The 25273-nt window shown below is 44.1% G+C and overlaps 1 protein-coding gene across 2 annotated transcripts in view; it reads left to right on the forward strand.

The window, feature by feature from the left end:
* Positions 1-25273, forward strand: part of snd1 (staphylococcal nuclease and tudor domain containing 1) — a 182258-nt gene that overhangs the window by 25004 nt on the left and 131981 nt on the right. For both annotated transcript variants that reach the window (XM_003444948.5, XM_013271202.3), the window contains exons 11-14: positions 4214-4315; positions 20611-20711; positions 22948-23058; positions 24594-24666. In XM_003444948.5, the coding sequence (XP_003444996.1) occupies positions 4214-4315; positions 20611-20711; positions 22948-23058; positions 24594-24666 (387 nt within the window). The remainder of the gene's footprint in view (positions 1-4213; positions 4316-20610; positions 20712-22947; positions 23059-24593; positions 24667-25273) is intronic.

The following is a 25273-nucleotide window of genomic DNA, read 5'->3' on the forward strand; positions in this document are numbered from 1 at the left end:
TTATTGTTTATGCATGCATATTTTAGTAATGTTAATGGGCATACAATATTAAGTGCTGACTGTTTGTCTAAGCCTCCCTGTGCAGTGCTTAATAAAAAAAACAGCGCCCATCTTGTCTGGGACACGCATGCAAACCCCCCAAAAAACTAAGCCCCAGAGATCATGTACAAAAGATTTTTAAAACGGTCATCTCAAAACAAACGAAATAATCCCTCCCACATAAGATAAGATAAGATGACCTTTATTAGTCCCACAGGTGGGAAATTTGTTAAGAGAACCCGTAAACAAAATTGAAGTGCTGTCAAGAGACTGCCAAACCAACAGGCGGCGATATAACCTAAACCCTAAAGCCATGTTGGCCAATCAGAAGCCTGTCAACATGTCAACGCTGCAGAGTTTCTGATTATCTTAACCCCGGAAGGAGTTATCCAAAAGGTCTGTTTTCAGTGACCTAAAATTGTTTTGGCGTGTGGAAGAAAGGCCAAAATGCATAGGAGGGGAAAAAGAGAAACAATGGTGTTATAAAAACACACAAAAAACCCAGAAAAAAAAACAAGTGTTCATGAAGAAAGGACCCCAAGCCCAATACTGTACACTTCCCCCAACACCAAAGCCAAGCATCACAAAGTGTGACATGCTCCTGAGTCATGATTTCACCCCAGAAGCTGCAGATGCTCCCAGCACGAGCATCCACACATTTGCAGCCCAGACTCTGCAGCCCTGTGACACTGTACAAGTCAGCCAGAGCCATGCCTCTGCAATCGTCAGACACGATTCCTGAGCTGTAGCGGGTAATTTAGAATGAAGGGAATTTACCCCAAATAGAACAAAACTCCCCCCGAGGACACTGAGAGCAAACTGTTCTTAGTGGGTTATGGCTGAGACAAAGCAGTGACACTCTCCTCTCTCTGCAACCTTCCTGCAGCTGCATAATAGCGGTTTATGGTAGAGTCTGACCGGTAGTGGACTTATGAGGCCAATACAGTATTTATGGGGAATAAAAACAGTACTGTGTAGATGCCACCACTGTCTACATATTGCACTTTCAATATATGGGATATTGAAAATACATTTTGTGAACTTTTATTAAAGCAACTTTACCCACTAAGGCAGTGCTTCACTCACACCTCTTTCTTTTCAGTTGCATGGACAGCTGAATGTGCTGTGTTATAAACATTGGTGTAGTAGCTGCTCGATGGGAAAACTATGAGATCACGCATTTTCCAAATTAATCTGAGAATGACAGCTGGAATGGGCTCCGGCCCAGTTGGATAAGTGGAAGAAAGATGGATGGATATACTTACTACTTAATTACTTATTTAAGCATTGTCTTGTGTAAATAAGTGCATAAATGATTAAATAAATGTTTTTGTATTTGAGTTGTATTTATGAAGACATTTGTATCTCTGGTCAATATTAAATAATAATATTATACTGTTTGGGTTTGGGTGATGTCAGTTTCTCCACTTCAAAGTTGAAGACTTGGACTCATCAAGGCAAATAGCTTTATGTTATGCTTGTTTGGCAGGGAGAGACATTTATTTTGAAAATCTTTGAATTGCGCTAAAATTGTCCACAAATTTGTTAGGCCTTGTTGTGCAGCATAGCACAAGTTAGACTGCAGTAATGTTGGACTGCACTGAGAATACTGGGCAGTTGTTGCAGTCATTAAGCATTAGCGCTTCCTTGTCTCACTAAAACTCTGGCTGTTTTTGTTTGAAACATGGCTTTCCCCTTCAATTTCTTGCTTAGCATGGTGGTGACAAGAATACTATCAGCCAAGGTGAGTTTTAAGACAAGGTTAAAGTTGTCCAGTGGCTAATGCCGGACATGGGCATTGGTTTGGAGAATGATTGCCTGTGTGTTCTTCCCTACTGCCTGTGTGTGGGTTTTTTTTTTTTTAGTTGTAACATTTCCTCTGATTGTCTCATCTTCTTGTTTTCCGACTCTTTCACCTTTCCACATTCCACTCAGTCTAGCTCTGTTCCCTGTAGACGTTCTAAAAGATGCAGGAGAAGTACCTTTTGTCCTCTTGGTCTACTTCTTCAGTCCTTGTGCCTAATTGGCATAGAGTGCTGACATTTACACTCTTGGCCCTCAGTGACATGGCTACCTTTACACCATGAAACAGCTTATTAGTTAGAAATGAGTCTTCCTCCTTTCTCACTCTTCTCAAGCCCATTCTTTGCTTTTCTCCATTGAAGTTATCTTGTTGTTTTGTATCTGTCTCTATCAGAATCCTAATCCCAGTGTAAACACCAGAGTCCATTATCTTGGAACTGTCTTAATGTTGAGTTAATGTGGCGTGATATGACATTAAGGAAAATATGCTCCAAATGATTTATTTCACCCCAGCAACGTCAGTCATTCTCATCCCCAGAAGTTGGATGGCTGTGTCTGCAGCTCAGGCACTAAATGCAGGAGGCTTGGCTGGCAATGGTCCTAAGAGGCCCCATTATCCCAGTGCAACTGACTTGGTAGGGATGAAATTCCCGGGCGATATGCCCCGACTGACACAAAATGGAAGACATTGGCTCCTGTCTGAGTGGTAAAGGGATTTCCACTTGGAATATTTGAGATTAGCCCTGAAGTCTGATCCTGCACAGACTCCACTAGTGAAAGCAGAAGGGAAGGAAGCAACAAATACTGAAAGGTCGTTACAATTCCATTATGGTTAAAGAAAGGCTATTTGAAGGTAGATTAGGTTATTCCCATTCTTGTGCCAGGGCAGTTCAATGTATTTCTTTTGAGGACGTTTTAATTTTTTTTTCTTTTCACCAGGAAAGTTTGCCCCACCCCCTAACAAGACTAGTTTTAAACACCGTAATGCCTTAGTGCCATAGGCACGTACGCATGCTCATACATCCGTTGCTCCCCATGTGTCTCATTCCACATCCATCTGCCCAGCTGTGTGCCACACCTGGCAGCTCGGAACAACTGGAGAGTCATTAAAAATGAATGAACCCCATTGAAGACAGAAGGAAATGAGGAATTAATCCAAGCCTGTGTGCTCATTTGAAGGAGACTCAGTTCTGTTTGTATGACAGATAATGATGGCGCTCATAGAAGAGCGTGGGAGGGGCAGGGGTGGCGAGCATACTGGTATTGTCATTCATAGCCTCCTTTCTCCTGTTAGTGTCTGTCGTACTTTCCCACTGCATCATTGTCATTTTGTGCATTCTGTTTTTTTCCCTCTTCTTTTTCTCATACCCTCGCAAAAACTACACCTGTCACTCTGCGTTTGTGCGTCTGTTTCTATTACACATGTGCATTTATTCACTCTGGGAGCAACACAAAACCTCAGCCTCCTTTGAAAATGCAAATGGGTTCTATTTGTGGCCGGCTGCTGTCACAGAGTGGGTGATCGTGTTGAGGGAAGTTTTTGTCTGCAGCTGTGTGTGTAAGTGTGTTTGCAAGAATCGGGCTCTCCTGGTCAAAATATCTTTGTGTGAATGCGCAAATGATTAAAAGACCACCTTATTGGAATACTTTGTTATCTGAGTCTACGTCATCCAAGCATTCTTATACAGACAATTCCTGCTTTGTGTCCGTAAAAAAGCATGTGGTCATTGTTTGGATAGGGTTTGAAGAATCAGTATTTCTAAAATGTTGACATTTTGTATTACCTGACCCTTCACAAACACAACAAGCCACAGTTAAGATCTGAAATTACGTCCTTTTTTCATTTTATATTAATAAACAAAAACAAACATTCTAAACATTCATGTACCTTTTAAAAAAAAAAAAAAAAGTAGGAATAATGTTTTACTTTTAACAGTTAACAGGTGAAAGATTGTATATATGAAAATGTTCCAGCTCACCTCTGAACATGTTTCTCTTTGCCTTGGCCCTTTCGTGCCTTTTTTACTGTGATAACGCTACATTTTATTATTTCTTTGTGTAGTGTGTCAGCACTGAAAGTAACAGATGCTTTTGTCAAGAGGAAGATGTGCAACACTCTAAATATTTCCGTTAGTTCCGGGGACTGTAATGGAAAGTGAAAAAGGGACAAATAAGTTGACCTTGTGGAAAAAATGTTTTCTTCATGTCTGTATGCTTGAGATCAGAGTTGGTGCATGTTTTTTTATGAGAGGTTGTAGAAAGTGCAATATGAATAACTTTCTCCTTCCCCATCCTTCTTTCTCTTTTCATTTTCTCCTCTCCTCCCTGCATCCTGATCCTGACCTCCTTCATCACTTATCAATCTCTTCAGGAGAAGAACAAGGACAAAGACAAACGCTTCCGTCCCCTCTATGACATCCCCTACATGTTTGAGGCCCGGGAGTTCCTGAGGAAGAAGCTCATTGGTAAAAAGGTAAGAACCACTGAGAGTCACACAAACACACCTGCATTCACCAGTTTTGCCGTGTGTGTGTGTGTGTGTGTGTGTGTGTGTGTGAGACAGTGTGTGAATCAAAAGGAATACCTCTTATCAGCTTTAAGAAATTAAACAATAGTTGTAATGTAGCTGCTCCAACACCCTTTCCCTCCCAATGGTATCCAAATACATTTCAAGTTAGATAACTATTTCTCTCCATCTCTTAGTGTGAATACAAAGTACTCCTGGTAGATGCCCTAGGGCTTGGTGTTGGCCCAATGCTCCATTTAAACAAGCAATGTTGATTTCCCCCTCTTGTGTCTATTGATCCACCGGGTCTGTACACCCTGGGGGAGGGAGCTAGGGCTGCTATGATTTACACACATCTGACCCAGCAGAAACCAGCAGTGAACTGAAGAGCACTCCAGAGAACGCACCATAGCTTGAGCTTTTTAAAGTGAAATTGAGCTGATAAATTAAAGTTGGTTTTGTGAATCTTTACCAAAACTACATTTTTATCCATCTCATACACACAGGTTAGTTTTTGGAGAAGGGTCCCCTAAGTAAAACTGTGTAATTAGATCTGTGAAGCGTAATATACCTGCTCAAGACTCCACACAACACCCAAAACCTTCCAGTGAATGAAGAGGTTTATTTAGAAGTACCTATCAAGAAAGAAAGCGTATTAAATGGAGATATTGCCAGCCTCAGAACTGACAAACAAATGAACGCTTGAGGTTCAAATGGCACACAGGCGCATTTAATAATGATGAAAGGGAAGATGTTGGATTTAATTATCAGTCTATCGATAAATAGCGACTGAGCAGGGAGCTAATAAACGTCTGTAAGACTTAATTAATTCTAACTGGGACACATTCAGACTAATTCACAGCAATTCAGAGTACCAGCGACATCAACTACGATCATAAGGCATCTGATTTTAAATTTTTTTTGTCGGCTTGTCTCAGAATCAACACGGCTCTGCTGCGGCCCAGCACAAGCTGCTATTTTGAGGTGTTACCCTACTTTTCAGGTGATCTGCCAGCAACGTCGAAGCACGTTCAGACGGGTAGAGTCAGGCGATGTTAGTGATGCAGTTATGCAGTTAGAGGTCGTCAAGAAAAAAAGACTTGCATTGTTCCCTGCGCAGCTTTAAATGATGTTGATTACAGTCTGAATCCTTACTTTCATTAACTTAATTTGGCTTAAGAATCTGTGTAGCGCATCTTTTAACTTTTTCAAAATAAAGAACTAATTCATCTGCCCTTTTTTCACTCTGTCACATTTAATTTTCACAAACTTAATGAAAAGCAAGCATTTGTGAACATGTACAGGGCTTGCCGGGACATCCTCTTAGGTGTGGTTAAGGACTTTTGTGCTGGTCTCCTCTTAACTCCTTTGTATAAAGCTTATACTTTACTCTTTTAGACACACAAGTCCATCTCAATTAATGAATTAGGCACCATAAAGATGACAGTTATTATCTTGGACACTCTCAGGAACCAGATTATCACTTCTTTTTTTTTTTAAACGCAAATAATTAAATGACATATTATTCATACATCAAATTCCAAAAACAATTGCCTTGAACTTATCAATTTCAGAAGCTTGAGCATATTTCTGAATGAGCTTTACTACAGCTGCGCCTCAGAGGACTTGTATAAAGAGGTGTATAGTAGACTCCAAGCGAGCTGTATTTACGTCAACTTTACACATGAAGGTTGCATGCCAGCAATTTGCTTGTGGAACATTAAAACATGAACTCTAACCTTCTTCTCTGGCGAGGATTAGTGTTTTTTTAATTGGACGCATGAGCCACATTCTTCATTTTCACCATGGTGAAATGCAAATAAAATGATTCCACGAATAGCACAAAAAAGTTCTTATGTGTAGACAGAGAAAACTGTGTTGCAACATAAATAACATTTCAGAGATTTTCAGTGCTTCAGTCTGTTTGACCATTTTAACATAATGGCTACCACAGCAGGAGATGGAATAGTGATTTGATTATTAAATTCAAGAAACAAAGACCAGAAGGGTGAGGGATTAGATAAAGCGTGGAAACAAGGATGACCAAAGAATCATTCATCTTCCTAACTGCCGATTTCTTTAGACATTAATGTCACTAACAAATGCAATTCTTTTCAGGACTTGCATTTTTACATTTAACCAAAAATCTGTGTTGTTGACCTGGGTGTCCTTCACAGTCCATCCAAATTCCTGCATGATTCAGATTCCTTCTGTCTTTCTGCTAAATGATTGGTCTGTAAGATGGAATTGTTCTTCATTTTTACCTTTTAGTGTATAACTCTGCATCTTTCATATGTACGCTACACCTACATTGTTTTCATTGTGCTACAGTGGCAATTTTGCCACCTTCAGTGGCAGTAATGCATGGAGAGAAGGCGGCAGACCCAGAGCTTTTGTCCATTGCCTGCGCCAAATAATAGTTTATGTTTTTCCATAAAGATAAGTTTAAAACTTGTCAGATGCACAGGGGCCATATAATAATAGGGCCATGATGGAAAAGATTGCAGAAATTTACATGGAAATGCAGTTGCAAGCACAGATTGATGGAAACTGTCATTATGCGCAATCACCCTGACAAAATGACTTCCCCCAGATAGAAGTTAACGCATAAATTCAATACTGTTTTGCAACTGACTTCCAAAATTTTGGAGCTTAGACCTCAACAAATCCATCCTTTGTGTGCTTTGTGAAGTCTCAGCATGTATTTCCAGTGGTACGAGAATGTACCAAACAATTGTAGAGATTTAATGGGGCCAAACTACAGCAGCCTTACAATAGATGGAGCCAACATGTCACCCACACCTTCATAACTGTTCAACTGAGTTAAAAAAAAAAATGGCAGTGCAGGCTGATAAACACAAAAACATGCACCCACTCAAAGCCAAAAGCCAACAGAGTTGCTTTTGGCATTCCGTGTGAGAGTGAGATTCATATCTCTGTCCCAGCCTCTCATCACAGTCATTTTAATCATACTCATTAATGTTTTTTTAATGACAGAAAATTCAGCCGTAAGCCGGCTTCTGTGACTGAAGTGCGAATAATGATCGCGCTGTTTATTTGTGGTGTTTGTGTTTGGAAAGACGAGCGTGCGGGTAGTGGAAATAGAGAAACCTATAGCCTTGTTAAGGTATAAAAAGATGTGACAGTGTTGTGATAAATATGCATGTGTCAGCCTAATGTCATGTTGACTATAAAGGCTTGTCTGCAGGGTTTGTCCACCAAACAGTGGCTCATGTGTTTATGGTGCATGGACATGCATATAGATGTTACAATACATATAAACTTAATTTAGAGCTTGAGACATATGTGTAAACATACATCAGAACCCTCACTCGTGCGCTGTAGCGATTAACTGTTTAGTCATGCAAGTACAAATGGCATGCAACTCAGAGAACATGTGACATTACTCATATCAGTCTGCACTGTCTTTATACTAAGTTTGATTTCACGGTATTTCTTGCTTAGACCCACGGGTGTTTCAAAAGTCAACTCAGCTAAAGCCTTACTGCATCTCTCTAAGCCTCTGGCAAATCGCTGTTTTGTAGCATTTATCGCAGAGGAAAGTACGCATGATTGTGTGTGCGTCAAAAGGAGTTAGTGTCTTAAGTGTGTTGACTATGCATGTTTTCACAGGATTGAATCACTGGCCCTGTTTGCCCAGTGTATTCAAATGAATCCTGGCTGATCCAATCACATGTAGACGGCTCTAAATGCAGGTGGAAGTGCCGCTTCATGACACGTTGAAAGATTTGATCACTCAAGCTATAGCTGGAAGTGGTAGCCATTAAGGATCTGTTTGTCTGCATGCAAAATCAACCTTGACCACTTAATCAGTGCTATAATATGTGCAGGGCGCAAAGAACTCCCACAGAACATTTAATACCCGAGGCAAATTACCATCTCTCTTGTTACAGTATCATCCGATAGCTTTCTCTACATGGCATTTCTCTTAAGTTCTGCCCTCGTGCTTCCCTTCTCTGTTATTAAGTTGAAGATCATTTCAAAGACAGTTAACTTCATAGAAAGTGCAGTTAAGTGACATATTTGCTGTCAAAACAGTTTGACTCAAACTGTGTTTTTTTTTGTTTGTTTTTTTTGTGTGTGTGTGTGGGGTTTTTTTTTTTAAATCTTTTTTTAAAAGAACTTTGTACAGTTCTGCTGCTTTAGGCTATGGTTTCATTTAATCAAAGACTGACTCTAAAGTGGTGGCTTAATTAGTTAAAATTTAAACAAGAGAACAAAAATTATGACTATTTGACTAGCTTAAAACTGAGAAACACTATAAATTAAGCATAATCTAAATGATGAGAGTAAACACTATCCATATAAATATTGCATGTCTCTTTAAAAGCTACTTGTAATTGTTAACCATCTTCTTCAACACTCAAAATGTAAATTTTGCTTGAAATCTGTGGCAGTTTGCAAACATATGGTGTCAGATTAGCTTGTACATTGTAGCTACTTCTAGCAGTACTAACACCAGTAGCCTTGTTTCTTTGCAGGTGCAGAATGTGGTTATGCATTGCTGCAGCTGAGTGGTTGAATGTCTGCTGACATAGCCTACATAAAAGCTTTTACTTCTTAATCAGAGTACTGAAGAGATTCAGAGACCAGGGTAGACAACTGCCATCGTGCCTTAATAAAATATATAATAAATTAGATAAATATGCTAAAATGGATGTATGGAGTATGAATAATTACTTTAACCGACTTATATTTCCGTTGCCTAGACAACTAATCATGCACGTCCCTACTCTGAAGACATCCCTTTATGACTTTGACTGCATGTTTTTCATACTGCTGAATGAATTTAGAACTGTATATATAGCACATGCCACCATATTGCTCACCATTTGATTAGTATTGACGTTGGATTCCCCCAAGTGTGTACTTATAGGCTCTTTGAAGTGAGTTAGGTTTAAGTGGAGAGCTCTAGCCCATTTGCCAGCAGTACAGCTTCCTCTCTCCTCACTGGTGAATCAATAACAGAGCAACTCTGGAATCTTGCCTTCCTCCTGTTTCTTTATTGTTCCAAAGGCACAAGGTTAAACCGTTTGTCACATTGTATCATTTTTAGAAATAGTTACTCAGCCGTACCCGACTTTTGAAGGAACAAGAGTTGTTCTTTACCTGCTTTGTTGACCCCCCCCCCCCCCCCCCCCCCCCCCCCCCAAAAAAAAAAAAAAAATGATGATGGGGGAATATTTTTGAGCACAAATCCAACCCACGAGGCTTTAATGTTAATCCATGCTACCCTGGCCTACTTGTGGTGTCAAGTTGGATGCAGGTATGCAAGTGTGCAGATGCATGTTGCAATCCAGCAAGGAGAGGAGTTTAGTCGACCCACTTATTGTCATCCTGTCTCAGAACAATGAGCTCCAAGGAGACAGATTTGGAGCAGACTCCAAGACCACAGTTTCCCTTGAAATTTTGCTCGAGAAAGCCCCACTTTTATCCTTTCTTCCTTTTGCTTTCTGACACAAATGCAGACAAAGATTTTACCTCAATATTGTTGGGGGTAAATTGGAAGTTTCTGCTCATGTCTTCCCTGAAAGAAGCAGAGGATGTGATTCCCTCTAACTGCAGATCTGTCAGATAACAGTAGGTGTATTTCAGCATCATCTCGAACAGGTGTTGACCAACGCTAATGGTCCCTTGCAGTCACAAGGTTGAACTATCATATCGACCTACAGGTGTTCCCCTTGGCTTCTCCTTTAAGCCCAAGAGCTGCCCAAGAGTGCAATACATTACAGGAATTGGAAAACAAGCAGATTTCCCTGCGACTAAACCTGCTAGAACGTGACTAAGCATTAACCAGCAGTCTCAATGTGCTCAGCTCAATGCCCTAATGCCAACGCTCTGGTTTAGGAGAATAAAGCTATATTAAATGCTTTTTTTTCTTCTTTCTGTTAAACCCCCTATTCCTCATCTCTATAAGGAGAGCATGGGGCTTTTGATCTTTTATAAAGCATATCTAATATCCATATTCGAAAGACTGCTTTTTTTCCCCTTCTTTTTTTGTCCAAGCAGAGGCTGTAGCTCTCTGAGGCAAAAAGGAATTGGTTCAGTACCTTCTGAGCAGCTCCTGCGACTAGACATTTTTGAGTTTCATGTTGACACATGCTAATTTCCTTTAATTTGAATCATGTTTATATTAAGACTTTGAAACTAAAACTTGATGATTTTTGTTTTTTAAATGTGACAAATAGTAGGTGTTGGAATTTTTCAGTAACTCCTTCTACCTCATATCCAAGAACTTCTCCTGAGCTATCCCTTTATGGTAGGCTATAAATACACTGAGGCATTTTCTTTTCTCCTTTCTTGATGTCACTCTACGTCTGTCTGACTGACTGTCTTGGTCTTTCTCATTTATATCGCCACCCCCATTGAAATGGCAGTGCTTGCATGGTGACATAATCCCAAAAAGCTTGATGTGGCTAACTTTATAAGTAGTGCTTCTTGTGCGCCTGGGTCTCAGCCTCAGCAGAAAAAAAGTAGAATGGAAATGTTGCATTAAGCCACTTATCAGGGTTGAGCACATTCGGATAATCCTGCGTGCTCAAAGTGGCTCCTGTTATGCAGCTGCTTGTGTAGTACTGTTAGCGACAGAGTTTCCCCCTCTTATTGGTGTGCACATCAGTGTGTGAATGAATTGAGAATGTCTTGTGTGTGTGTGTGTGTGCGCAATGTGGTATTTGATGCGGTGTGTGAGTGAATGTGAAAGTTGGTTTGGGAAAAGCTTGAGGTATGTGTGTTCAAGCAGACGCAAAGCAGGTAGTCAAAGCGTCATCAGGTCCCATGGCTGAAAATCCAGATGGGGCTCCCTCTTCCTCCTCCTTTATTCCCCCTCATCCTCTCTGTGTTGTGCTGTCCCAGGCTGAGTATTTTCTTTCTTTCTTTTTTTTCAGCACAGCTCACTTCATTAAATGATAGCCAGCTGTGATTATAGGCTGCTAAAACACAGCAGCAACCTAAGCACCTCTCTTGCACACAAACGGTTGTTCACTCACCCACACAGTCTCCCTTCTCTTACAGTACCTTCATACCTCGTTTTTTCATCTTGCACTAATTTTCTTAATTATCCCTCTCTTTCTTTCTCCTCATTTTTTTTTCTCTTCGAAGCTTAAAAATGTCCAGTCTTTTATATACGATAGTCTCTTGTGTGTTGCCAACATCCAGGTGCAGGTGAGGCTGCTCTAACACCTGTGTGTATTCCTGCATGTCGAACAACCCCACACCCGCACACCCACACCCACCGCTTTCTTTTTTATCACCTTGGTATGCATGCTGCAACAGCTGAACTGTGAAATTTCCACCAAAAGCCTTTAGCACTGTTAAATGCAGTCTTTGATTACAAATGCATCTTTACCAGTTTAAGTGTGTATTTGTTGGCATATCCATTTTAAATAGTTGCAAAAAGAACAAGCTGTGGGAGCTGGGTAGATAGACCGTGCAGGAAACGACATGGTTTTTTTTCCCTTTTCTTTTTTTAGCTAGAGCAAGAATAAATCACCTACATGCTATTGGGATAAGCTGCCTGTCACTGTGCTCCTGTCTGGAAACCCCATCATGCAGAACCCATACTGGGCTTCTCACAACATGGTAGCTTTTCCATATCACAGCTTAGCATAAGTTATCTGTGATAGCCTTTCACTTAAGACCACCGCAAATAGAGCTCATTCTAGGAAGCTCGACAACCCCACAGTCACGAGCTTGTCATTATGTTGCGTTATTGGCAAAGGTTGTTTGCACTGAATGCTAATTCGACTTAGTCTTCATGCATCCGTGCCGGTAACAGTCATGGCCTAAGGCATTATGTTTTATTATTTGCACCAAGATCCATTTGGGCAGATGAAATCATTAGATTCAGGTATTTAAGGTTAAGTTCACTGAGCTGGTCAAAACTTGAGGTTACTTTATTCCGTAACCCCCGTTCTCTGATAACATGAGTGAGGTGTCTCACTATGGGGAACGCTCTCTCAGCGTTGTCCTCAGAAGCCTCTATATCATTACTCCAGCCAGTATTGGCTGGCAGTCGTGACGCCTGCGTCAGGGAGGGGCCACCCTCCTCCCTATAAAAGGTTGTGACGCAGCGTCACCCGTCATTCAAGATAAGCTCACCTCTTCCTCGCTTCGTGCAAGAAGGGTGATCTGGTGAGACACCTCACTCATGTTATCAGAGAACGGGGGTTACGGAATAAAGTAACCTCAAGTTCTCTTTCAAACATTCGTTTCGGTGTCTCACTATGGGGATATGCAGACTCCCGTATTGCCAGATAAGCCCATCTGAACGACTGACTGCCAACTTAGGAGGTCTCGTGGGGACCCACACTCAACACAGTGTGGGCTAGAGATGGTGCAGTGACATCCAACCTGTAAAACCTTGCAAAGGTCGAAGGTGAAGCCCAGCTCGCCGCTGCACATATCTCCTCTATAGAGACACCCCTAAAAAGGGCCCAAGAGGTTGCCATCCCTCTGGTAGAATGAGCACGGAGTCCCCCTGGGGGGGACAGGCCCGTGCTTGAATAAGCCAATTGGATTGCCTCAACAATCCAGTGGGAAATGCGTTGTTTGCTAATGGGCTTGCCAAGCTGTGGTTTAGCCCAGGAAACAAACAGCTGATCCGACCTCCTGAAAGCCTTTGTTCTCTCCATATAGATACACAAAGCCCTAACTGGACAGAGAGCATGTAGGCGCTCCTGTCCAGGGGAGGAGAAAGGAGGAGGGCAAAAAGCGTCCAGCTCCAATGGGGTGCATTGGAGATAAGGATTTTTGGGCACAAAGGCCGGATTTGGCCTGAGTGTGACTCTAGAGTTATCCCGCGTGAACCGGATGCACTCTTTGTGTACTGACAGCGCATGAATATCACTGACACGCTTCGCAGACGCGAGGGCCAGGAGCAATGCAGTCTTCAAAGACAGGATTTTTACTTCCACCTGGCTTAGTGGTTCAAATGGTGGCTGTGAAACTGCCTCCAACACCAGAGATAAATCCCACGTGGGAACGAGAGGTTTAGACACTGGGTGGAGCCGTCGTGCCCCTTTCATGAAACGGCAGACCAGTGGGTGGTGGCTCACTGGGCCATCCACGAAGCCCACATGGCAAGCTGAAATAGCTGCTAGATATACTTTAATTGTGGAAAAGGCCTTTCCTTTATCTAACAGTTCTTGGAGAAAGGAGAGAATTGTTGTCACAGAGCATTGAAAGGAGAGAGTGTGAGACTTTCCACACCACTCCTCAAATACCCTCCACTTGTTCTCATACAATGATCTTGTGGAGGGGGCTCTAGCATTCTGAATAGTGGCTATAACTCCCTGGGGGAGTCCTGCCGTACTCAGATTCAGCCTCTCACGGGCCAAGCCCACAGGGCGAGGCGCTCGGGATGAGGGTGAAAAATCTCCCCCCTGGCTTGGGAGACTAGGTCTCGTCGGAGAGGGAGAGGCCACGGTTCGTCCCACAAGAGGGGCATAATTTCCGCCAACCAATGGGACCTCGTCCACCTTGGGGCGATCAATATCACTGTTAGCCCTTTTTCTCTCACTCTGGTTAGAGTGGGAGAAATTAAGGCCAGCGGAGGGAACGCATAAAGCAGAGCATGTGGCCAGTTGTGAGCTAATGCGTCTACCCCCAGCGGAGCTTCCTGGTCCCTCAGGGAGAAATACAGTGGACACTGAGCGTTCTCCCTCGAGGCAAACAGATCGACCTGTGGCTGGCCAAAGCGGGTCCAGATTTCGGTCACCACATGTGGGTGCAGGGTCCAGTCCCCGTATTGCGGGTTTCCCCTGGACATTAAGTCCGCTCCCAAGTTCAGAGCTCCTGGAATGTGAGTAGCTCTCAGTGACAACAAATTGATGCTGCTCCACATGATCAGTCTGCGAGCCAGCATGTGCAACGGACGGGAACGTAACCCGCCCTGTCTGTTGATGTACGCCACAACAGTGGTGTTGTCTGTTCTGATCAGAACATGGTGGTTCCTCAACAGGGGAAGGAAGTGTCTCAGTGCTAGAAATGCTGCTAGCAATTCTAGCCAATTTATGTGAGCACCCCTCTGTTGTGAGTCCCAGCTGCCGCTCACTGCTCTGCCCTCGTGAGTGGCGCCCCAGCCCGTGAGACTCGCGTCCGTGGTTACCACCTTTCTGGCTGTGACAGCCCCCAGTGACACCCCCTGAGTGAGAAATGTGGGATTTCTCCAACAGCGGAGTGCTGCAGCACAGTCTGCTGTCACTCTGATATGGCGGTGGGTATGGCGCTTTTGATTCAGTCTCAGAGATGCGACCCATCGCTGAAATTCCCTCATATGCAGTCTGCCCAGTGGAATGACCGCCAGTGAGGACGCCATCAATCCCAGCATCTGCAGGCATTTCCTGAATGGGAGATATCTTCCCAACTGAAAAATGCCGGCATGTGATAGCATTTTCTGTGCTCTGTCCACAGAGAGACACGCTCTGTACGTTTGGGAGTTGAGGGCTATTCCTATGAAAGAGATGGCCTGAGCTGGCTGCAGGACACTCTTTTCGTAGTTTATGGTGAAACCCAGAGCCATCAGATGATCCACTGTCAACCTGGTGTGCTCTCTTCCCATTATTTCTGACTCTGATAGCAGCAGCCAATCGTCTATGTATGATGCTATGCGGATGCCCCGCCTCTTCAGTGGGGCTATGGCTGCCTCTGTGCATTTCACAAATACCCGAGGGCTCAGTGAGAGACCAAACGGCAGGACCTGGTACTCGTACATTCTGCCCTGAAACGCAAAGCGCAGGAATTTCCTGTGAGGCGGGTAAATAGGAATGTGAAAATATGCGTCCTTCAGGTCTATTGATGTAAACCAATCGCCTGGGCGCACTACATGCAGCAGAGTGGTGGGCGTCAGCATCCTGAATTTGTATGACCTCAGATGCTGATTCAGAGCCCGTAGGTCCAGTATCGGACGCAGTCCCCCTCCTTTCTTGGGCACGAGAAAATACTTTGAGTAAAAGCCGCACTGGCTCTGCTCCTGGGGTATTTCTCGTACTGCTCCCTTTGACAGCAAAGTAGTTATTTCTTCTTGCAGGATCCTGGCTGATTCGCCCCTTGCAAGAGAGAAAATCACTCTGTGAAATCTGGGAGGGGTGTTTGCGAATTGCAAACGATAGCCTCGTTCTAATGTCCTCACAACCCATTCTGGTGCAGCGAGAGCTCGCCATCGCTCTATTCTCGCCGACAGCGGTCCCAATGACAGGCACTCCACAGTAGACGGAGCTCTGGCTCCCTCTTGTGGCGGAAACTGGTCCTTCGGGCCAGATCCGACTGCGCATGCGCGGGCGGCTCGCACCTGACCAGCGCTCATGGGTCCGGACACCACTGAGGAAATCAACCCCGGTGGTGTCTGGGTGCGTGGGGGCATTATGTTTTTCAACATACTTTCTGTGTTTTTCACACATTTTTCCCGTGCCCTTGGCAACATGCCTGGATGCAACGGGTGAGTTTTTAATAAACAGAATGTTTTTATGAGACTGTGACTCGCTTGACTGCGCTGAACAGTGTCTCGTCGTCTCTTTGTTGAAATGCGCTCTGTGGGATCCAACTCGAGTCCCAGGCGCTGAAAGGAGGAGGCAGAACACACTTCTCCGAACGGGCTCCGGAACTGAGCCCTGGAGTGAACTTGGAGCTCGGGCTGGTCCGGCTCCGATCTCCCCGTGGGGGATGTTAGGCAGTCCGCTTCTTCTTGCGGTCGGACTGCTTGGCTGGTGGTGGGGCACCCTGAGCGGCAGCAGGTCTTATACCCGGGACATGCTTCCTGGGCCAGTGGGTCTTAGGGTTTTGCGATCCTAGGGGACCCTGGGCCGCGACCTGCGGGGCTGGGCGGCGAGGGATTTTAAACGTCGGCACGCCGGCTGGACGGCTGGTGACCTGAGCGAACGTGCGGCGACCGGGTGGAGGCGGGGGCGCAGCCTGGGCCTTCCTAGGGAGACACAGCTGCAGGGCCTCTCCCTCTTTCTTTTTCTCCTCGCACCGTCTTTGCATGGTGGCAACAGCGGTCCCGAAAAGGCCAGCGGGGTCGATGCTTTCATCCAGAATGTCACGTTTCTCTCTGTCCGAAAGCCCCGACAGGTTCAGCCATCTGGCCCTCTCCTGTAGGACGATGATGCTGAGAGCCCTGCCCGCCGCTTGTACTGCCGCTCTAGTGAGGTGGAGACACTGGTCCGTAACGACGCCCAGCTCATCCCATAGCTCACTAGCATCCGGGTTCGCGGCAGCCTGGTCCTGGAGCTCCGCCGAGTAAGCTAGCAGGAGCGATGAGGCGTTCAATGCCCTCGCGGTGGTGGCAACCGATTTATACGCCTTGTCAGCCAGGGAGGACTGCAGGCGTTCGGCCTTGGAGGGCAGGGACGGACCAGATGACATGGAGAGTTTCTGGTTCGGGTGGAGATGGGAAGCCACCAGATTTTCCACTGTAGGAATTTGGTAGATGCCCTTCTCCTTCATTCCAGCGCAGTCAAACGCCGCCGCTCCCTGCACGGGGTTGGGTGACGAAAATGGCTTTGCCCAGCAGCGTGTGACCTCGTCCACGCATTCGGGGAAAAGCGGCAGTACCTGCTTAGTAGTGCGCTTTGCTTTGGGGAGCCTTTTACCCTCGTATCGTGAGGTGGAGGTCTCCGTTGTCACCGCGGGCCATGGGATTGCTAGCTTGTCAGCCGCCCGTTTTGCAACGTCGAATAGCTCCATGCCGCGGGACTGTGTGCCGGGGTTGTCACAATCGGCCCCTTGTGTCGCAGAATTCCGACCAGAGGGGGCAAAGAAAACGTCGTCATCCTCGTCCGAGACGAGATGTTCCGACGCTCCCTCAGAGGATTCGCTGAGTAGCTCGTCATTAGCCTCGAGGGAATCAGACAACATAGCTTCGCAGCTGACCTCGGCATCATCCACCAGCGGGAGGACGATATCCATCTCGTCGCCCCAGCCGGTGCCTGGTATTGCAGACTCAGTGTGCTCCATCGGTGGGTCGATTGGAGACAGCATTGGGTCCTTCTTTGACAGGCTAGCCTGGCGGGCTAGCCTTCGGCGAAGGCTTTTTAGGGTGAAGCGAGCGCAGTGTTCGCATATACCCGGTGTGGAAATAGCCGCCTGGGCGTGTTGCAGCCCGAGGCACATCACACACGCATCATGCGTATCTGAGCCTGAGATTTTGCAACCGCAGGGGCAAAGTTTGGGCAGCGGATTGCAGTCTGCCATGTCAAGGAAGCTTGGTGTAGCTAGCCTAGAATGGCTGGACGGCTAATGCTGATTTTTATTTTCTTCTCGGTCGAGTAGCTATGGTGAGCTCGTATGACCTAGCTAGTGTGGTGGCTAGCGCTTGTGCTACTTGGCTTGGTGACCGTGTGTAGCAAGAACAGTTAGCTTGGTCAGCTAGCTGTTGTGTTAGGTGCGTGGTGGCAGCTAACACACTCTCCGACCTGGCTCCGTGGTGAAGAGCAGGCGACTCGAAACGCGAACCGTGCAGCGCCCGGTGACCAAGGTGTTAGCTTGCTCGCGTGGACAGTTAAGCTAGCACTCACGTTCACAGTCAGGAGAGATGAGGTTTCTAAGAAGCGAGAAGAGGAAATTGAATGACGGGTGACGCTGCGTCACAACCTTTTATAGGGAGGAGGGTGGCCCCTCCCTGACGCAGGCGTCACGACTGCCAGCCAATACTGGCTGGAGTAATGATATAGAGGCTTCTGAGGACAACGCTGAGAGAGCGTTCCCCATAGTGAGACACCGAAACGAATGTTTGAAAGAGAACTTACCAATTCATATGCTTATGATAGATAGGATTTATCATTTCATCCTACTAAGTCGTTAAAAATGAATAAAATGTCTTAAATTCACTTGGATATGAGTCTTAAATATTTTAGTCATGACCCCACAAGATTTTTAGCCATCTATACTTTTAGCTTACACAATGACTGCATTGCTAACTGCTTGCTACTTCAACTTAATTAGTCACAGTGTTTGTTTGTGTTTATGTTTATAAAAATGTATAATGGAAAAATACACTGTAACAGTAAGATGATGAGATACAGGACAAGCTAACTTAACAGTTGTAGCTTACCCGTTTAAAAAATATTAGAATTACAGAAATTCTCAGCAGGCCTGGTTTAGGCCCAATGGGCCACTAGGCTTACAGCACACTGGTGTAAATTCCAAACATGATGATAACAATAGAGAAGGCCTTGCTAGCCAGACTGCTCAGTCTAAGATATAAGTTTAAAGATAAATGGCTTGAGAATAAGAATTTCTCTTGGTGGTTAAAGTCAATGCCTGGAAATACTTAGAAAACAAACTGCATTGTATGCCAAAGGTTTTCCAAACTTCTTCACTGTCGACATCTCTCCATTGCAAATTTGGCATTATGTTAAAATTAAAGTGGTATTAAAAAGACCTTTCTTATACCCTTAGATGCAGAGTGAAGCGATGACATTTGATCATTGTGAATTCTGAATGTTCTTTAAGCCCACTGTGTTGGCCATTATTCAACATCGTAACTCAGAAGCAGAAATGAAGATTTGATTTTTCATACTGAACTAGTGACCCGTCTTTAGACTTTGGGGATTGTGGTATAGTTTTTCTGTGGCGCAAGGTTGAAGATGAAAATTTTTTGCAGCAACCTTCAATTTTTTTTTTACCCCTCTCTCGTGGCTACAGCCTTACGTTGTTTCAGAATGACCTCATTGGCTACACATTTGATAAGCCAATATTTTTTATTGCAGAACCGAAATTTGCAAAAAAAACAAAAACAAAAACCCAACTATTACTCGAAGTCTTTTTGAAATTCTCTTCACGCTAAACCCTTTGCCAGTATACAGAAACGCCAGTGTATAGTAAAAAGAAAAACAAGTATTTTGTTCCTTTGGCAGAGTTGACTGAATATTCCCATGTTGCTTGTCGCCTCAGCAGAACAAACGCATTTTGTCTCTCACTTCTCCTGCTGTCCTTATCACTCCCCCACTTTCTAATCCATCCACTGCCTCTCCCCCTCTGTTTCACTCTCCTCTGGGGGGTTCTTATAGATGGCTCTGCCTTATCAGGAGATCTGGTAGATGGCCCGTGGAGAATAGGCCTGGAACTCCTCTAATCTAACATTGCTGGTCAGAGTTATAATCTGTCATCACCTTGCTTAATGGGGAACCACTGGAATTTCAGATACAGAGCTTTTAGCATCCAGCATTACATTTTGCTTGGATGTTGAAATCTCCCCCAGTCTCCTCTTTCTGTGTTGGTTTTCTCCTTTTTACCATTTCCTGTTTCATCTGATTCCTGCACTCGGGGTCTTGTGTCACATTGCTTTGGCTTTTATTCTTCTTCTTCCACGCGTAACCATGGATGTGGGCATGGTCATTAAGAACAATTTCATGCTAAACCAGTACACCATGTTTATTTTCTATTTTGTTTTTTTCTCCTTTCTGAAATTACAGTTGCAGTTACTGTTGAACAGTACAGCACAACACTCTTCCTTTCCCCTGCTCACGTCGCCACGCACCCATTCTGTCCATCTAATGACAGGCTAGCGTTGTTCTTTCATGTCCCTGTAATAGGCCTGCCTGCGTTGTCTGTTGGACTCATGTCTATGCTTTGGCACTGTGATGCAAAGTCAAATTCCCACATTCTTTTTTTCTTTTTTTTAATATTCCTCCGTCTTATCACACTTGTCTGACAAGGTTGAGACGTAGCTCTTAAAGTACCGGTATGGCTACATCCCTGCTGTTACTGCTGTCTGCCTGTGTCTAGCCCGCAAAGCAGGCTTTCCCTGTCTCCTGCCTGCACATGCACGCAGCTGAGTGACAAAATTGTATCTTCGGGGTGGGTGGATTGGAGTCTATCCCCAGGGAGCTGTGTTGAGAACACACAGTGTAGGGTCATTTGGGTTCTATCACTGTTGTGTGTGTGTGTGTGTGTGTGTGTGTGTGTGTGTGTGTGTGTGTGTGTGTGTGTGTGTGTGTGTGTGTGTGTGTGTGTGTGTGTGTGTGTGTGTGTGTGTGTGTGTGTGTGTGTGTGTGTGTTGTCCCAAACACCCACTGTGTGTTAATACTCCTCCTCTGGGGAGATCTGCAGTGCTGGCTGATGTGATTCGCGCTGACTGGGGGTGACCTTGAGAACTGGGACAAATGAAAAGACCCCGATACACATACACAAGTCAGAACACACTTCTCACACTAATTATTACCATAACCGTTGTTGCCGTCACTTTGTCTCTCTACTCTTGGTATATTTTTTTGACCTCTGCCTTATGTTCCCCCTTTCAGGTCAACGTGACAGTGGACTACATCAGAGCAGCTACTGGTCCAGGAGAAGGCACGCCTGCCTTCCCAGAGCGTACCTGTGCTACAGTCACAATTGGTGGCATGTAAGTCATGCACCACACTGAGTCGCCTGCTTTATATTCTTTTCCATTAATACCTACTCGGGTCGGCTCGCCACGGTTTTCCATTAGGTATCTGGTACCAGATACCTTCTCCGCCAGGGTTCCAAGCGATCCGAGGCGATCACCAGAGTGCATGCCACCGATTGGCTAGTCAGTGTCATCACTCGATGAATCATGGCTTCACATGGAAATGGACACACAGAAACAACACTGTGGTCCCCGAATCTCGCGAAAAGCCACAGACCAAGAGGTTTATTGTTGCCTCAACGTCCACCTTTGTTGTGGCGTTCGCGTTGTGTACTAATTATGTCACAGGACACACTCGGCCGCGTTACTATAAAAAACCCACACATTAGGTGGTACTCAATTGCAATGGAAAACGAGTTGAGGCGAGCAGTGCTGCATCGAGTCACGCCGAATCAATCCGAGTTGGTACTAATGGAAAATGGCTCGAGATAATCCAGCAATATGAAACAAGAAAGGCTAAGTAAAATATGGAAGTATAGAAAAACTGCATTGGAAATCAAAATGCTTTAGGTTTGTTCAGTTGTCTTTAGTGTGCAGTAGGAGACCACTGAGCCACCCTTATTGCGAGATCACACAGCACGTAATTTATCAGTGTAAATGATTTCACTAACACATTTCTATTTTGTTAGTACAGCTGCTTCCCTATTAAACCCTTTAAAAGTCAGGTTAATCTGTTTTAAAATGACACAAAATATTCATTTTTAAATCCATATTACTCTTAATCTCACCATCAATCATAAAGTAACCCGAAAGTGTTTCTTTGTCTTTTAAGTTCATATTAAAAAAAGAAGAAAAAGGTCACCTCAGTGCAAGCAATTATTTTCTATCTACAAACTCTGCTTTGAAGGAATTCAGGTCATCCGTCTGAAACATGTATTTTACACAGTACCAAAGATATAAGCACTATTAAACTGTTCAGAGGTTCAAATTTAATCAGAACCAGTAAAGAGGCGCTTTAATGCCGCAGTGCTTGAAATGAAACGTCAGAAGCCTGTTCTCACTCAAAAAAATAAATAATAATAATAAAAAAGTTAAAAGCCACACTTATCTTCTGGTTCCCTCTGTTTATATCACTCAACACATAAAGCATGATCACATGTGCACATGGAGACGTAGATGGCTTCTTTTCATCAAACCAGCTGTCCTGTGTTTGGTAGTACATGTCCGTACAGAGGTCAGGATCTGGCCTTGTCAAACCAGAACCAGCAACTCTGCTTCAGATGGAACAGTTGGTGAGGCTCCCCATGAGGCCTGAGGTCAGGGCCTGATTTGGTCAGCGGGGCAGAGGATTTTGACCTTGTGTGAGCTATTCTTGTGGTAATGGACTTGAGACTTGGTAGCTTGTTTACAAAGAATTGTGTTTCGCTGGGTGGCTATTTGTTAGAAATCACTCCACAAGACACTCATGCACAGTACACTTAAGATCTAACAGTCTTGGAGAACTTTTGGAGTCTTGTGTGAGTTAAGATTGTCTAAAGTGCTTCCATCGTTTCACATCATCCAATATCAATTCAATTATAAGACCATCTGTTGAGGGACGTTTTGTTCCCTTTGTCCATGAAAATGTTTTTCTATGGCTTTGTTTCTGGTGTCGCTATTGCTTGCAGAAAATAAGATGGGGATCAAATGCCTAAAACCTTTTCATACATAGTTTAAAGATAAAGATGATATAAATGTCTGCTTGCTTCCAGGTTATCACTCATTTAGCTGCATTATTTCCAACAGCAGAGCTTTAAAATATAGAAAAGGAACCGTTTAACTGGCATCAACAAGGGCTGAATTATTGCGTCAGTCGCCATGCCTGCACCATGTTGACAAATACTCTGAAGAGTTTCTTTCTGTCCCTTCATTTCTTTCTCCCATGCTTTAGCTAGAACACTGATGTCCAAGGGCTAGCAACTAAGTGCTACATTAAGCAGCACAATGTCCCCGTCTTTCTGCCTTCAATCCTCTCTTCCCTACATCAGTATCACACGGTAGAAGGGGTTAGTCAAGTGTGCAGTGTCAACATTTAAGTGACCTTTGTTCGTAAGTAAACCCACCTTCTGGGATTTGTAGTATGCATTTTTTGCCCCCGTTGAGCGAGCTCCCTTTAGAGCTCCTTTGTGAAGCCGAGGGGTTTTGCTTGTTTTTTTTTTTGTTGTTTTTTTTTTAATTAAAGTAATCTTTCTTTCTCTGTTCTGTTCCCCAGCAACATAGCAGAGGCTCTCGTAAGTAAAGGCCTTGCCACAGTCATCAGATACAGACAGGATGATGACCAGCGCTCCTCCCACTATGACGAACTGCTTGCCGCAGAGGCACGGTGAGGAACACACGCTCCTTCACACAAAGCACTCTCCGTCTCCCTTTTACTTGAACTTAACGCTGCTGTGCACGTGGCATGAATGGGGGGGGGGGGGGGGGGGGTCTTTGAAATGATTAATTCTCAGAAATACACATTTTTTGCTTCAAACGAAACATGCTTGTGACGCACATGTGTGCACTCTCTCTTTTGACCTTGACAGATTTTGCTTTTGTGAAATGTAGGCGACTTAAAAAAAATGACCTTGAGGCTTTTTTCCTTCTTCAATTTTCTTTTGAATTTGCTGTTAAATGCTGCACTGCAAAGGTGAAGTAATTCAGTTTTTCAGAGCGTATTTTAGCGTCACCACCGTCATAAGTTCCAGCGTGTCACAGCCATTTTTGCTTTTTCCTGCAGAAACATGTCATTACCCTCACATATTTAATCATGCATGCATTTTTGCCCTTTCCTTTTTTATTTTACATGCCAAGGGACATACACACACACATCTCCCCATGTGCTAGACATTAAATCAGAGGCTCTCTTTACACAGGGCCTAAGAATAATTATATGGAGATGCTGAGGAGAGATTTAGTACAGGCTTTATTACTCTGCCACAGATTAGGATCTGCTTGCTATAGGTAGAGCAAATGCAGCCACAGCCTCTTGGTTTAACTCTTTCTCCTCTCGTGTGTGACTGCCCAGCTGCCCTCTTTTTCTCCCTTCTCACCGGATTCCCACTTTCCTTCTTCCTTCGCACATTTTGTCCTTATTTCTGCACCTTAGCTAGTTTTGTCCTTCTTTGGTCTAGCTCTCCTCTTTTCCCATTTCCTTTTCTCTCTACCCCTTCTCTTTTTCTTCCTCTCTCCCTTTCTGTCCCTGGTGGGGTCCTATTAGAGTTGATGGGAGGTTTCTTTCTGTGGCCTTGACTTTATTTTTAGTTTCCACTGCACAAGGCTAGTGGCCCAGAGCCTTCAAAGGAACCTCCTCCTGGCTGTTAAATGCACATGTATACATGCTCATATGAACGTACACAGTCAATCCTTAAAGGCAGTGCTTTTGCATCCCAGTGACCCAGTTGTGGCATGTTCGTCCCCCTTCGCAGTTGCAGCCTCAGGCCATCTTCATCTTATTTGTCCCTGGAGCTGCGGTAACCATCACTAAAAACTGCTAGCTGACTCTCTATAAAAGCATCTCTCAATTTCTCCTCATTTTCACTGGTATAACTGTAATTTTTCTTCCATTATTATTCTTCTGCCATCATTTCTACTTTTCATCTCAAACATATAGATTATCTGGCTGAGAGGAGGAAAAAAATTCTCCCACTAGTGCTTTCAGTTGTGCTGTAATGGCAGTTCAGGGAAAGAAAACTGAATGAATTTATATTCTACTTCACAAATCCACAGTAGCTCTCCATGTATCTACAGTGATGACAAAGAAAGAGCTTCTGTTTCTCCAGGTCTAATAAACCTCCAGCCTTATGCTTTTTCCATCTAATAAAGCCATTGAGCTATGCTTGAGAGACATGTGTTTATAGTTTAACCCTTTTACTGCAGGGCCATCAAAAATGGGAAAGGGCTGCACAGCAAGAAGGAGGTTCCCATCCACAGAGTGGCTGACATCTCTGGGGTGAGTATGTTTTTGTGTATAAATGCATACAGATTGGCAGATTCTGTGTGAAGAGGAATAAAAATGTATGTACGCTGATTAACATGCAGTCATGTAGACTCATTTACATAGAACCTGAAGATACACCAGGCCAGTGATTCTCAGAAGACGCTCTCTAATCCTTGACTCACCCCTATAAGTGTCCTCTAAAAATATGCAGCACCATTAATAGAATCATCAGCGAGACTTGGTCCTAGCTTGTTTACGTGTGCCCAGGGGCTTGATAGAGGCATCGTTTGGCTAATGAAGCCTGATTGAGAGTGCTTACCAAATGAGCATCAGTGTGAGGAAAAGTATCTCGGTATCAAGTGATGGGTGATTGGTGCACTTTCCCTCCCCTGTTTTTCTTTTCTTTTTTAAAAGCATCCATTTTTCCTCGCACAGTTCTTAAAATTTTTATCATCACGTCTTTCTGTCTTCTGTTCACCCTGTCGTCGCTGTCGCTCTCACTTTAATATAAAAATAGATTTTTTTTGTATTTTAATCATTAAGGACATGCCGTTTTATTTATGTGGAGTTTATGGCAATCACCCTTTCATTTATGATTATGTTTGTCCAATTACTTTTA

The sequence above is a fragment of the Oreochromis niloticus genome, linkage group LG17, assembly GCF_001858045.2.
Source record: "Oreochromis niloticus isolate F11D_XX linkage group LG17, O_niloticus_UMD_NMBU, whole genome shotgun sequence".
Lineage (NCBI taxonomy): Eukaryota > Metazoa > Chordata > Actinopteri > Cichliformes > Cichlidae > Oreochromis > Oreochromis niloticus.